Source organism: Oreochromis niloticus, linkage group LG3 (assembly GCF_001858045.2).
Source record: "Oreochromis niloticus isolate F11D_XX linkage group LG3, O_niloticus_UMD_NMBU, whole genome shotgun sequence".
In the NCBI taxonomy this organism is placed as follows: Eukaryota; Metazoa; Chordata; class Actinopteri; order Cichliformes; family Cichlidae; genus Oreochromis; species Oreochromis niloticus.
The window spans coordinates 39,959,785-39,974,090 of NC_031967.2; the positions used below are offsets into that span (position 1 = coordinate 39,959,785).

General features: G+C 40.0%; 2 protein-coding genes across 2 annotated transcripts in view; one reads left to right on the forward strand and one right to left on the reverse strand.

The window, feature by feature from the left end:
* Nucleotides 1–14,306, reverse strand: part of LOC109203633 (tripartite motif-containing protein 16-like) — a 536,611-nt gene that overhangs the window by 62,784 nt on the left and 459,521 nt on the right. The gene's annotated exons all lie outside the window — the stretch shown is intronic.
* Nucleotides 1,053–5,710, forward strand: LOC112846506 (zinc finger protein 91-like). Its single transcript, XM_025906049.1, has 4 exons — nucleotides 1,053–2,730; nucleotides 2,983–3,258; nucleotides 3,565–3,902; nucleotides 5,653–5,710. The coding sequence occupies exons 1-4, from the start codon at nucleotides 1,171–1,173 to the stop codon at nucleotides 5,708–5,710; spliced, it is 2,232 nt and encodes a 743-aa protein (XP_025761834.1). The 5' UTR covers nucleotides 1,053–1,170.

The following is a 14,306-nucleotide window of genomic DNA, read 5'->3' on the forward strand; positions in this document are numbered from 1 at the left end:
CTGTCACAGTCTCATGCATGGGGTGGGAGATGTTGTCCAACAGGGATGACAGCTTAGCCACCATTCTCCTGTCACTCACCACCTCCACTGGGTCCAGAGGGCATCCTAGAACAGAGCTGGCCCTGCGGATCAGCCTGTTCAGTCTCTTCCTGTCCCCAGTAGAGATGCTGCCGCCCCAGCAGACCACACCGTAAAAGATGGCTGAGGCCACCACAGAGTCATAGAAGGTCTTCAGGAGTGGGCCCTCCACTCCAAACGACCTGAGTCTCCGCAGCAGGTACAGCCTGCTCTGCCCTTTCCTGTAGAGGGCGTCTAATTTATGAGTCCAGTCCAGTTTGCTGTTCAGATGAACACCAAGGTACCTGTAGCTGTCCACAGTCTCAATGTCCATACCTTGGATGTTCAGTGGTTGCAGTGGAGGATGTTTGTGCCTGCGGAAGTCTACCACCAGCTCCTTGGTTTTACTGGCATTGATCTGGAGGTAGTTCAGCTGGCACCAGTCCACAAAGTCCTGAGTCAGTCCTCTGTACTCCTTGTCGTCCCCATCAATGATGAGGCCGACTATAGCAGAGTCATCAGAGAACTTCTGCAGGAAGCACTGGGTGGAGTTGTGGGAGAAGTCTGCAGTGTAGATGGTGAAACTAGTGTTAATGGAGGGAGTTTGAAGGTTGAGGTTGTTCCACGACTGCATTTCACTCACTGCCTCTGTTTGTATCTCTGTCACTGCAGGACCAACATGGACCAAGAAGTCAGCGCTCTCAGGAGGCCGACAAACCTCACAGAAGAAAGAGAAAGAAAACATACAGCTGTGACGAGTGTGGGAAGGATTTTGCTGTGAAGGCTAAACTAAAACAGCATCAGGTCATCCACACTGGAGAGAGACCGTTCAGCTGTGACTTGTGTGGAAAGTCTTTTTCCATGAAGGATTACCTAAAAAAACACCAACTCATCCACAGTGGAGTTAAAGCGTACAGCTGTGATCAGTGTGGAAAGTCTTTTTCCAGGAAGGATCACCTAAAACTACACCAACTCATCCACAGTGGAGTTAAAGCGTACAGCTGTGACGAGTGTGGCAGAGCTTTTACTCGCAGTAGCAGCTTACAGAGTCATCTAGTTACCCACTCTGGAATTAAGGCATACAGCTGTGACGAGTGTGGGAAGGATTTTGCTATGAAGGCTAACCTAAAACAGCATCAGGTCATCCACACTGGAGAGAGACCGTTCAGCTGTGACTTGTGTGGAAAGTCTTTTTCCACGAAGGATTACCTAAAACAACACCAACTCATCCACAGTGGAGTTAAAACATACAGCTGTGACGAGTGTGGCAGAGCTTTTACTCGCAGTAGCAGCTTAAAGATTCATTTACTTATCCACTCTGGAATTAAGACATACAGCTGTGATCAGTGTGGAAAGTCTTTTTCCAGGAAGGATCACCTAAAACAACACCAACTCATCCACAGTGGAGTTAAAACATACAGCTGTGACGAGTGTGGCAGAGCTTTTACTCGCAGTAGCCACTTACAGAGTCATCTAGTTACCCACTCTGGAATTAAGGCATACAGCTGTGACTTGTGTGGAAAGTCTTTTTCCAGGAAGGATCACCTAAAACAACACCAACTCATCCACAGTGGAGTTAAAGCGTACAGCTGTGATCAGTGTGGCAGAGCTTTTACTCACAGTAGCAGCTTAAAGAATCATTTACTTATCCACTCTGGAATTAAGGCATACAGCTGTGACGAGTGTGGGAAGGAGTTTACTGAGAAGGCTAACCTAAAACTTCATCAGGTCATCCACACTGGAGAGAGACCGTTCAGCTGTGACTTGTGTGGAAAGTCTTTTTCCTTGAAGAGTTCCCTAAAAAAACACCAACTCATCCACAGTGGAGTTAAAGCGTACAGCTGTGATCAGTGTGGCAGAGCTTTTACTCACAGTAGCAGCTTAAAGAATCATTTACTTATCCACTCTGGAATTAAGGCATACAGCTGTGACGAGTGTGGGAAGGAGTTTACTGAGAAGGCTAACCTAAAACTTCATCAGGTCATCCACACTGGAGAGAGACCGTTCAGCTGTGACTTGTGTGGAAAGTCTTTTTCCAGGAAGGGTTACCTAAAACAACACCAACTCATCCACAGTGGAGTTAAAGCGTACAGCTGTGATCAGTGTGGCAGAGCTTTTACTCACAGTAGCAGCTTACAGAGTCATCTAGTTAACCACTCTGGAATTAAGGCATACAGCTGTGACGAGTGTGGGAAGGAGTTTGCTGTAAAGGCTAAACTAAAACAGCATCAGGTCATCCACACTGGAGAGAGACCGTTCAGCTGTGACTTGTGTGGAAAGTCTTTTTCCAGGAAGGATTACCTAAAACAACACCAACTCATCCACAGTGGAGTTAAAGCGTACAGCTGTGATCAGTGTGGCAGAGCTTTTACTCACAGTGGCAGCTTACAGAGTCATCTAGTTACCCACTCTGGAATTAAGGCATACAGCTGTGACGAGTGTGGGAAGGAGTTTGCTGTAAAGGCTAAACTAAAACAGCATCAGGTCATCCACACTGGAGAGAGACCGTTCAGCTGTGGCTTGTGTGGAAAGTCTTTTTCCAGGAAGTCTCACCTAAAACAACACCAACTCATCCACAGTGGAGTTAAAGCGTACAGCTGTGATCAGTGTGGCAGAGCTTTTACTCACAGTAGCAGCTTAAAGAATCATTTACTTACCCACTCTGGAATTAAGGCATACAGCTGTGACGAGTGTGGGAAGGAGTTTACTGAGAAGGCTAAACTAAAACAGCATCAGGTCATCCACACTGGAGAGAGACCGTTCAGCTGTGACTTGTGTGGAAAGTCTTTTTCCTTGAAGATTTCCCTAAAACAACACCAACTCATCCACAGTGGAGTTAAAGCGTACAGCTGTGATCAGTGTGGCAGAGCTTTTACTCAAAGGGGTCACTTACAGAGGCATCTAGTTATCCACTCTGGAATTAAGGCATACAGCTGTGACATCTGTGGAAAAACTTTCAGCCAGAGAGGGCACCGAAATACACACCTACGCATTCACACCAGACATGATGTGTACTGCTGTGAACAATGTAGCAAAGAGTTTACAACAGACGAAAAGTTACAACGACACATGTTTACCCACACTGAGGGAAGACCTTATAAATGTGACCTGTGTGAGAAGACTTTTAAAACTCCACATTACCTGAGACGACACCAACAGATCCACACCAGAAAGAGACTCTACAAGTGCAGTTACTGTGAGGTATGTATTTATATTTTTATCATTTTAGCCTGACTGTGTGGAACAACTCTGCTCATTAAACTGTGTTAGCATGTTAGCAATTCTACTGCATGGAAAAGCAGCTCTGAGTGATAATTCAGATTTTCATTTCAGTTATAATTTTATTATTACTGTAGTGTTATGGTGGTAGTATTGTAGTTATTGCAGCCCAGTAAACTGAGTGTGTTAACTGAAACAGTAAAATGTAATTGGACGTCTGCAGAGATGCTCTTTACTGGATAAAAGTGTTGAAGGCCTGACTTACACTGTCTTTGTGTCTTTGTTTAGAAGCAGAGCGACACAGAAGGATCCAGTTCTCAACCCTGTCATCACTGTGGTGGTGGGAAAGACTTTCGTTGTGACCTCTGTGGAAAAACTTTCAGTTGCCAAGCTGACCTAAAAACACATCAACATAGACACACTGGAGACAAACTGAAATACTGCAAAGAATGTGGGAGAAGCTTCACCACATCACGTGACTTAAAACGACATGAACTGATTCACAGTGGGGTTAAAAAGCACCTCTGTGATCAGTGTGGGTCATCCTTCACCACTGCAGGTGACCTTAAAACGCACAAACGAGTCCACACAGGAGAGAAACCACACAAGCACACACAAGCACACAAACATCAGCGTGATCACTCAGGGCTGAAATCACTCCCATCACTGGATCACAGTGAATCTGAAGAGACAGAAAGATCCTCTGGTTTCAGAGTCAGACTCAAAAAGCTTGAGATCAGGCTCCACAGAGTTCAGATAGAATCATTTAAACTTGTGTTGAACTGAACTGGTTGCTGGGCTGAACTTCTACATAATACAGATGCACATGGGATCTTATTTTCTGTCATTTTACTGAGTCAGTTTTGTCCTTTTTTCTCTGTCCTGGTTTTGCTCGTCTGTAAATAATTGAAACTCAGTCAAATAGTTCATTGTTCTCCAGCAAAACGTTTTGGAAACTCATGTTTAACCTTTAAAACTCTGACATGCTTTAGCACACAAGGCTTCATCGGGGAGTTCACTCATGATTGGACCATGAGAAGAAAGGTTTTTAGTTCTTTCAAAGAGAGTCTTGGAGGTGTTTGATGTTTTTGTTTTTTTCTGAAACCACCTGAAAGAAAAACTATTTTTCTTGCTTTATGTAGTGTGGAAGTTGTTAATGTTTCTTTCATCTGTGATGTTCTTGAATGTGTTCACATGAAGCTGGTACAAATAAACTGTTCTTTTAGCTTTAGCTCCTAATTTATTCATTATTTATGGATGTAGCACAGCAGCAGTTTCTTGATTAACACATGGAGGGCTCGGGATCTGATGGTAAATAATGTTTTGTGTCCTTGTACACATCATACAGCTCAGCTCTTCCACAGATGTCAGGTTTACACAGTGGGATGGTTTGTAAGAACGCAGCTCTCCTGTGGATAAATCCTTACTCTTAGCCTCAGGACCTCACACAGTCCCAGCAGGTTTGGTCAGAAGATTTATCCCTTATACCAAAACGTCACAGAGTCTCCTTTGCTGTGCTGTTTCCACAAAGAAACGTAAACTGAAGACCTGCACTTACAATGCTTTAGTTAGTTTAGCAGATTCAGTGTCTCCATGATTGAATCTGCTGTTTTTGTCCTGCTGTTGGTAGCAAGCTGGTTAATGCTGAAATGAACTGGCTGCATGCATCTCTGAATGTAAATTGGTGCACTATTAATAGATCACTCTGGAATGGTATCATCACCCTAATTTGTCCACTTAGTAAATCTCACTCATGGCCAAGAAATTGAAATAAATCTTGTTTCCCTGCTGGATAGTGATCCACTGTAACTCTGCTCCTCCTTCCTCTTTAGGATTTCTGTGACTGAAGTAAAATTCCCTCCATCCATCACTTATCCCAGCTAACCCAAAGTGAAATAAAGTTTTGCCCATCTTAAAAAAGCATTACAATAATGGGCATTACCAATGCAAACTGAATAATACAGAAGATGAAAGAATAGACTTTGATCAGTTAATAAAGCTCATGATGTTGATTCATTGTGGCTGCTACACAGATACTTCTGGATCACTTCTCTCAGTTAGGAACCTTCCTCACCAAAACTGACTGTTGGACCACACCCCTGGTTTCATGAGAAATTGTTTCAGCCACGATTTCTCTTCCTGTATTTCAGAGTAAAGACTGAAGTCACAAATGGAAACATGTTTAAAAAACGCAATGTGAGAGAGACGTTGAGGTCCTTAGAAGTTACCCTGGGTTTTTCTGTCACCCTGCTAGATGTTACACACCTTGTTATTGGACTGATTTCTACTGCTGGACTGCTCCTGGGGAGAGTAACAATACTCTGACTAATTAGTTACCTTTCACACCTGTGGGGGTATTTATTTTTGTGCTTGCAGCGCTGTGAGCCAGAACAGCGAGAGAAAAATCTGCAAACGCAACGAGCTGAATGCTTAAGTGAATCTCAGCAGCTGCACATGTGCTATGCTGATTTAGAGGATATCTTTGCTCTGGATTTATATTTACACTTTTTCATTTCTATATGATTCTTCTTGCATCTAAACAAAGATGATTCAATTTGCTAAATTTTGATGGCTCTTCGTGCTCGGGTGTAAATGAGACGTAATATTTGCTCTTGGTTTGGTTCTCCTGTACAGAACCTTGCAGTACAACAGAAACCTAAAAACATTATTTGTAGTTGTTATTCTTAGTTGTTCTGCTGCCTAAATACCACAGGGTCTAATTATGAAGTTACTGAGCTGCACATACTTTACGACCTGCTTAAGTTCGAGGTCACAGCGTCTGTAGAGCAGCTGGAACATAATGAAGTCTACAAGGTTAAAGTTTTCTCTTTGCTTGTTGTTCTTCCTGCTGCTTGTTTTGATGGATCTGAGAGTTTTTCTTTTTATTATTGTTATTATAATTATCATTATTATTTTACTCTCTAGAAGCTTTAAAATAGTGTTTGTGTTTTGAAAAAAGTGATTTATGAATTGAACAGAAACATATGTGCTTCTGAAAATCGCCCAAAGGCACAGAGACAAACTCAAAGGATGCAACCTGTAACTTTGTCTTCCTTCATGTCAGTACCATCATCGATTATTTATATAAAATGCATATAGCAACAGTAACACTTTAGTTTGGATTTTATGATTTCTGTAACTGGAAAATATTATTTTGTTTAAAGACAAAAGTGACCACATAGTTGCAACATTAAAGTGAAATATTAATTAATTATCATTAAGTATATTCGTTGCTTAAACTTTTGCACTATAACTTAAGTAGGATTATAACTTTTAAGGAAGGAAAGATTTCAGATATTTAGTTCACTGTTTCAGTTATTTTATATGAAATGAGATAATCAGACTAAAATTTACATTTGTCAAATATGATGCTCTAAATCAAGTAAAAGTTGGAAAAATATTTTTAAAAAAAATCCTTTTTGAAAATAAATGATGTAGTTTTAAATCTCACAACAAATCTTCACAAAATGTAACTGACTGCACAGCATGGGGCTGGAGGAGACGCACCAGTTACATCAGGAAGGAGATGAAAAAGCATGTGAAGTGGTTTCAAAACTTCACATGCGGCTCACTGGTTCAAAAGACGCCGAGGTGATAATGGTAATAATAACAAGTTCAAATGGATAACGCTCTTTAGTTGTTCGTGTATAATTTGGAGCTCTGAGCTGTTTATTATATAGACTGATGGCAAAGTCTGCATAAAAATAGAATAAGAAAATTTATTTAATTTAAGCAACTACTGAATGATGGCTGTGAACTTGAAGTGAACTCATTTATAATATTGCTTTTTGTATATTATAATAACCTGCTGACTTATGGGGTTTAAAACTTACACTGTGATATACACAACATGTTTAGTATTAAAATTGTCAGCTCTCACTCCAAGATGCTTTTTTTTACTGACAGTCAGCAGAAGAGTCTGACAGTTAACAGACTTTAGTGTTTCCCGTTTTATTTGATAAAATAGCGCCACCTTGTGACATTTCTTTATACTACAGCAAATACTACTCTGGATTCAGTGGACTGGATAGGTTCAAAGTTTATGTTTAAACTTTGAACAAGTGTCTGTGTTTTTATTTCTTTTTTCTTTGCACATCTACTCCAACCTGAGACACCAACTTTTGTGTTCAGATGGCTGGTGTGGGATTGTTGGTGTGGGATGCTTTATAGGAAACAAACTTCAAATAAACTTGGGGAGAGCAGTCCCATAAATTTATTTTTTAAGACATGACTTAAACAAAGTGACTGACTTTATGCAGGTTAGTTCAGACCCTTAAACTCTTTACCTGAACCCTTGAGTTAGGGTCCTAAAGTAGGAGACCGTGCGAGGCTTCAAATCTAATCAATAAAAGTTTTAAATTGATTGCATATCTCACAGAGGGCTAGTGTTGTGTAATGAAGATGGAGTAACGTGGTTTTGTTAAAAAGTGGGAAAGCTGGGTTTAAAAGGTTCGGGGATTAATTTCTTCACACAAGCTGCTTCATGCATTGTTTAAAAGTTTATAGATCTCACTTTAAACTGGTGTGACTGACTTGGCTGATTAGTGAACAGTGAAAACTTCTAATCGATTCACAAAAGGCCGAGTCAAAGGAGTTTCTAAGTCTCTTTTTCCCAAACCTTCTCTGCTCTTATAAGCACTTCACCAACAGTACAAATACCTATGAAACGCTTTGCTTTCACTTTAATGACAAATTAAATAGTTTATTTAATGCTTGGATTCAACAGAAATGAATCAACCATTAATTTCACCTGACCCTGAACTTTTGCAAGTCGAAACAAACATTTTTTTTATGTTTTCCTGTAGATCATGGCTTCCTCTTGGACCCTTTCAGGTGGAACTCTTTCTATCCAAGTGACTTTTCTCAGACTTCCAGAAAGTAGTCACAGAGCGTCCTCATGCAGTCAAAACAACCCTATAGTTCACAAAATAGGTCCTTTTGAACACCCGTTCAGTTCAGCTTCTCCCAAATCAAACCTGAGTCATCAGTCTAATTCAAATTGTGTGTGACAAGTGCTTGATCACATGTGTGATTATTATCAGGTGTAATTTTGATAAGTAATGCAAGTTAGAGTACTACAGTCATACTAACCTGACATGAGTCAGCACTTAAACTGCGTATGTTGATACATACTCTATATTACCAAAATCATTTGCTCAACTGCCTTCACACACATATAAAACTGAGGGACATCCCATTCTTAATCCACAAGGTTTAATATGATGTCAGTCCACCTTTGTAGCTAACTCTTCTGGGACGGCTTTCCACAAGGTTTAGGAGTGTTTATGGGACTTTTTAAACATTCTTCCAGACACATATATGTGAGGTCAGACAGCGATGTTGGACGAGAAGGCCTGATTTGACTGACTGAGTTTCTGTCTTTCCCATTTACTTAAGGTTTGTTATAATACCACAAGCATTTTTATGACTCGTCTGTGTGGAATTTATACAGAAAACCTGCAACAATAACAACATCGTCTCCACCCAGATGAAACTCCACAACATGACCTGACAGACACTGAAAGTTCAGACTGGTCGTCATTATGATTTATGAACGGCCTCCTTGATTTGTCTTTGACTGTATGCTGACTCTGAGTTGCTGAGTCCCTGCTGTGTCTGTTTCAGCCTGGTGTTCATTCTTGTATCTGCTCAGGGTCCAGGATGCAGACTGGATAAGGCACATTTAGAGAACACATTTAAAACAAGACAACAAAATAGTTTTTTTATGTTACTAAAATTAAGAACTGTATTTTATGTATGAGAGAAGAAGAAAACCTTTGGGTGAAGCAGTTTGAATAAAACAGATGTCTACACATGAAACAAACAATAAAACAAACAAAAAAAACATTTTTCCTCTTTGAAGCCAAGTTTCTAAAAAAGCTTTGGAGGAATGATTTCATCCAGTTTTGTCCATTATTAAAAACGACATTTATTTGGCAGTCATTCAACATCACCACTTGTGTATAACTCGGCTGATTTCTGTCTCAATTAGCTTATTTACTCCGAATCAGAAGCATCAGATTTCTGGAGACGCTCTGCCTGCCAGACACAGCTCAGGGCAATGAAACATGTCTATCCTCCACAATATACAGGCCTGTATCATTTAGTGTCTGTATTGAAATGTATAAATGATCAAGTGTGATCAAACTTACATCTGAAAAATGACATTAAATGTCAAACATTAAGTATTTAATTTTTGTTACATTTTAAAAGTTCAAAGCTCAAAGAAATTAAGTTTACAGTCATATATGATCAAGAAAATCAACAATCTTCACATTTCAGAAACTGGAACCAGCTTTAAATGTGACTAAAATAATGATAAAACAATCAATTCTCTAATCATTGACTAACTGATGAATCACTGCAGCTTCAATATATTGTTGCATTTGACAACCCACTACAGCAACTACAGAATAAAACCACTAACCAGACTGATGACAGATTTCAAACATGCTGAATATGAAGAGTAGTATCATTTAAACTCACATGATTGTCAGCCATAAGAACAAATTCAGATTTATATTCATGTAAGGTATATAAATGTAAGTACAGTTTGAATCAGTGCAATATTATTTTCACACATCAATGGACCACTGAACTTCTCAGCTTCTAAAATGTAAAGCCTCATTTAGAAACTACACAAGTACATATAATGATCAGGGATCAACATGAACCTGTCTTCTCTATTTGACTCTAATTAACTAATCTGGCAGAACAAATTCCTGACTCACTGCCATCAGTAGACTGTAGTGAATGCCTGATTGATAGGAACCCTAACTCAATGTTCCTCACAGCAGTGGAGGAAAAAGAAATAATTGACACTGTACACATGTGTAAATATAAAACATCTACTGATTGTAATGATATTGACATGATAATCATCAAGAAGGTCATTGAAGGAATAGTAGGACCTCTAACATATATTTGCAACTTATCATTTTAGACTCGAAAAGTTCCAAACAAAATGAAAATAGCTAAAGTTGTGCCGCTGTATAAAACTGGGGATAGACACCACTTCACAAATTATAGGCCGGTTTCTTTACTACCACAATTCTCCAAAATCCTAGAAAACCTGTTTAATAAACGATTAGACAAATTCTTAGATAAATATAAATTACTCTCTGACAGTCAATATGGATTCAGATCAAAAAGATCAACATCTCTGGCATTAATCGAATCAATTGAGGAGATTACGAATGCTACAGATCAGAAACATGCAGCTGGACTATTTCTGGATCTCAAGAAAGCATTCGACACAATCAATCATGACATATTAATTAATAAACTAGAACGGTACGGGATCAGGGGGGTTGTACTGCACTGGGTGAAAAATTATTTAAGTGACAGGAAACAATTTGTGAAGCTGGGTATCCATTCCTCATCATGCTTGGACATTGCTTGTGGTATTCCACAAGGCTCTGTACTGGGTCCAAAATTATTTATTATTTATATAAATGATATTTGTAAGGTATCTGATATATTAAAACTAGTATTACTTGCAGATGACACAAATATTTTTTGTTCTGGGGGGAATCTAAAGGAACTGCTGGATACAGTTACTTTAGAAATGTGCAAAATTAAAAAATGGTTTAACAGGAACAAACTATCTCTAAATCTAAGTAAAACTAAAATAATCTTATTTGGGAATTCCCTTAGAAATGCACAAGCGCAGATTCATATAGATGGTGTGGAAATTGAAAGGGTACTTGAACATAAGTTTCTTGGTGTGATTATAGATGATAAATTAAACTGGAAGTCTCATATAAATCATATACATAACAAAATTTCAAGAAGTGTTTCAATCTCGAGTAAAGTAAAACACATTCTGGACCACAAATCACTCCACATTCTCTATTGTTCCCTGATTTCACCGTATTTGCATTACTGTGCAGAGGTTTGGGGCAATACCTACAAATGTTCGCTATCATCATTCTTTATATTACAAAAAAGGGCCATAAGGATAATCCATAAAACTGGTTATAGAGATCATACAAATCCACTATTCTTAAAATCAAAAATTCTAAAATTAACAGATCTGGTTCATTTTCTCACTGCACAAATGATGTATAAAGCAATAAATAACCTGCTTCCTGACAATATTCTAAAACTGTTTTCTAAAAGGGAACGGGGATACAATTTGAGGGGGGAATTAATTTTAAAACATCCTTGTATCCGCACAACATTAAAAAGTTTTTGCATCTCTGTGTGTGGAGTGAAGCTGTGGAACAGACTAAGTAAAGACATGAAGCAATGTCCGAGCATGGTGCAGTTTAAAAAGCAGTTTAAGGATATGGTTTTTACAGGGTACAGGGAGGAGGCAGAGATTTGATAGGGTGTTCTTGTCCAATATTTTCATGTGTGTGCGGGTGTTGAGGTGTTACTGTGCTATGTGTATATACGTAGGTATATATATATATATATATATATACACATACATACATACATATATATAAAAAAGATATATACATATATAAAAAAATATGCACATTGTCATGATCCTGGGCCATGTTGGCATTTTTGGTTCTCTTGTATTTTTAGTATGTTCTGTATTTAGGCCATGGTTCCTGCCCTGTTACATTGCTCCTTATGTGTTTTCCCCCTGGTTACTCTTACCCGCTGTGTGCCCCTCTGTGTATCTGTGAGCCCTCGTCTCTCCTTGTGTTTCATTCCATGTTTTCCCCAGCCCGTTATGTCTGTGTTCTCCCCGTGCTCTCTCTCCTCCTGTCTGAACCTCTGTACTTCCTGTTTTACTTTGACAGTCTCCCGTCAGTGTTGCGTTACTCCTGCCTCGTCTTGTTATGATTATCAGTGTCACCTGTGTTCCTCGTGTGCTCCCACTTCCCTCTTTAACCCTCTGTCACGGCGGGGTGCGCCGGTGTGAGGAAAGAGGTGGACCCAGGTGCAGACACGGTGGAGACAAAACGTAGTTTCAAAAAATAAAGCGAGCCTTTATTGGCTGATGCAGAAGAAAAAACAGGCAACTAGGGAAACTAAGGAGGCTATGTACACTGTGTTACAAAAAGGGCTGAGACACTCAGTGAAAAACTATGACAAACTATGGACACTGAGTAAACTAGAAAACACAGAGAAACAACGGAGAAAAACCTATGACAACTGTGGTGGAGTTAACAGACGATCCGACACTGACTGAGGGGAAACACACAGACTAAATACACATGAGGAATAATCAAGGGGAGTCGGATCACATGGGAAACACGGCTGACAACAATTAACATAATGACAGGACACGTGAAACTAAATACAATAAACACAACACACCAAGCTCTTTCAAAATAAAACAGGAAACATAAGAAGATACAGCCATGACTTGAATCTTACAACCAAGGAAAACTTAGACACGAAACATGGCAGAATGAAACTAAATAAACTGCAATGAAAACTAGACTAAAAAGAATAACAAAACACCAGAAAACTCAACATACTGGGTCACATGACCCAGGGCCGTGACACCCTCTGTGTATTTAGGTCTGCGTCTCCCTCAGTTCTGTGTCGCGTTCTCCCTCATAGCTGTGTGACTTTTTCCCTGTGGCTCCTTGTGCTTTAGTTTTCCCAGTTTAGTTTTGTATTGTTTCCCACGCCAGCAATAAAGCTGTGTTTTCTGAGTTTACCTTTTGCTTCTGTGAGTTGCGTTTGGGTCCAATTCCTGCCTGCACACAGCCAAACCATGACACACATAACATATAATGTAATTGCAAGGAGGTATTTCTGTAGTCTATTGATTACTAGATAGTGGAAAAGGGGTGGGATTAAATAAGCTTATACTTCTTCGTGCTCCTTTTTGAACATGAAAGTTATTTGTAGTTGTGGTTGCTCGTTTTCCTATTGTTTTGCTTTGTTTATTTGTCTCTTTGAATTCTATGCTGTTGTACTTTTTTAACATGTTCAAAATAAAGATTCAATCAATCAATCAATCAATCAACTCTGCAGTGGCTCCATCAAACCAAAACCGAAGTCCAGCATAGAGCGGCTGAGTGAAGGTGGTCTGGACTCTGTGGAGGAGAGTCATGGTTTCAGAGACGCTGTAGAAAGACAGAATACCTGCTCTGTGATCCAGGTACACTCCTACTCTGGAGGACCGAGGACCTGAGAGGAGAGTTTCAACATTGTTGTGTTGAAATTTAAAACTTCCTAGGTACCAATATAGTGCCCAAGATTTGTCATTATTTCCAAATCCACATTCACCGCCCAGCCCTGCTCTGCTGATATTCTTGTATGCGACTGCTACATCAACTCCTCCCCTTCTCCACTCCACCTCCCAGTAACAACGTCCAGTCAGACTCTTTCTACTCAGGACCTGAAGCCGTCCAACGAATCTGTCTGGATGATCAGAATAAGACTGTTTTTGTTTCATTAATGTTACTTTTCTGTTCCCCTCAGATAATAACAGATGTGTGTTTGCTGTGTTTGGATCCAGTGTGATTTCATGTGAATATTTTAAGAATCCAGCTCTGGTCTTTGGCTCTGGTGGTGACAGTAAAACATCCTCTTCAGTGACTGTCAGTGAGATGTTTGTCCATTCCTCTCTCAGAATGTCCTGTAGTTTATCTCTGGTCTCTGACACAGCTGCTGTCACATCCTCAAAGTAGCTCAGAGGACGAATATTGATGCTGGATGAGTGTGTAGACTCACTGAGTGCTGACAGTGAGGGGTAGTTGTGTAGAAACTGGTTGTGATCCTCTGTGTGTGAGAGCTGCTCCAGCTCGCCGTCTTTCCTCTTCAGCTCAGCGATCTCCTGCTCCAGCTTCTCCTGAAGCTCTTTGACTCGACTCACTTCAGTTTCCTGCTGGGATCTGACCTGCTGCTTCACATCAGAGCTTCTTTTCTGGATGAGACGGATCAGCTCAGTGAACATCTTCTCACTGTCCTCCACTGCTTTATCAGCAGAGCCATTGATGGCCTCCACCTCCTGTTGAAGCAGCTTCACATCTTTCTCTCGCTCCTGGATTCTCTTCTGGATGCTTAGTCGTCTCACCTCAAGCTCCTTCTGCTTCTCAGTCCTTTCTGCTGCA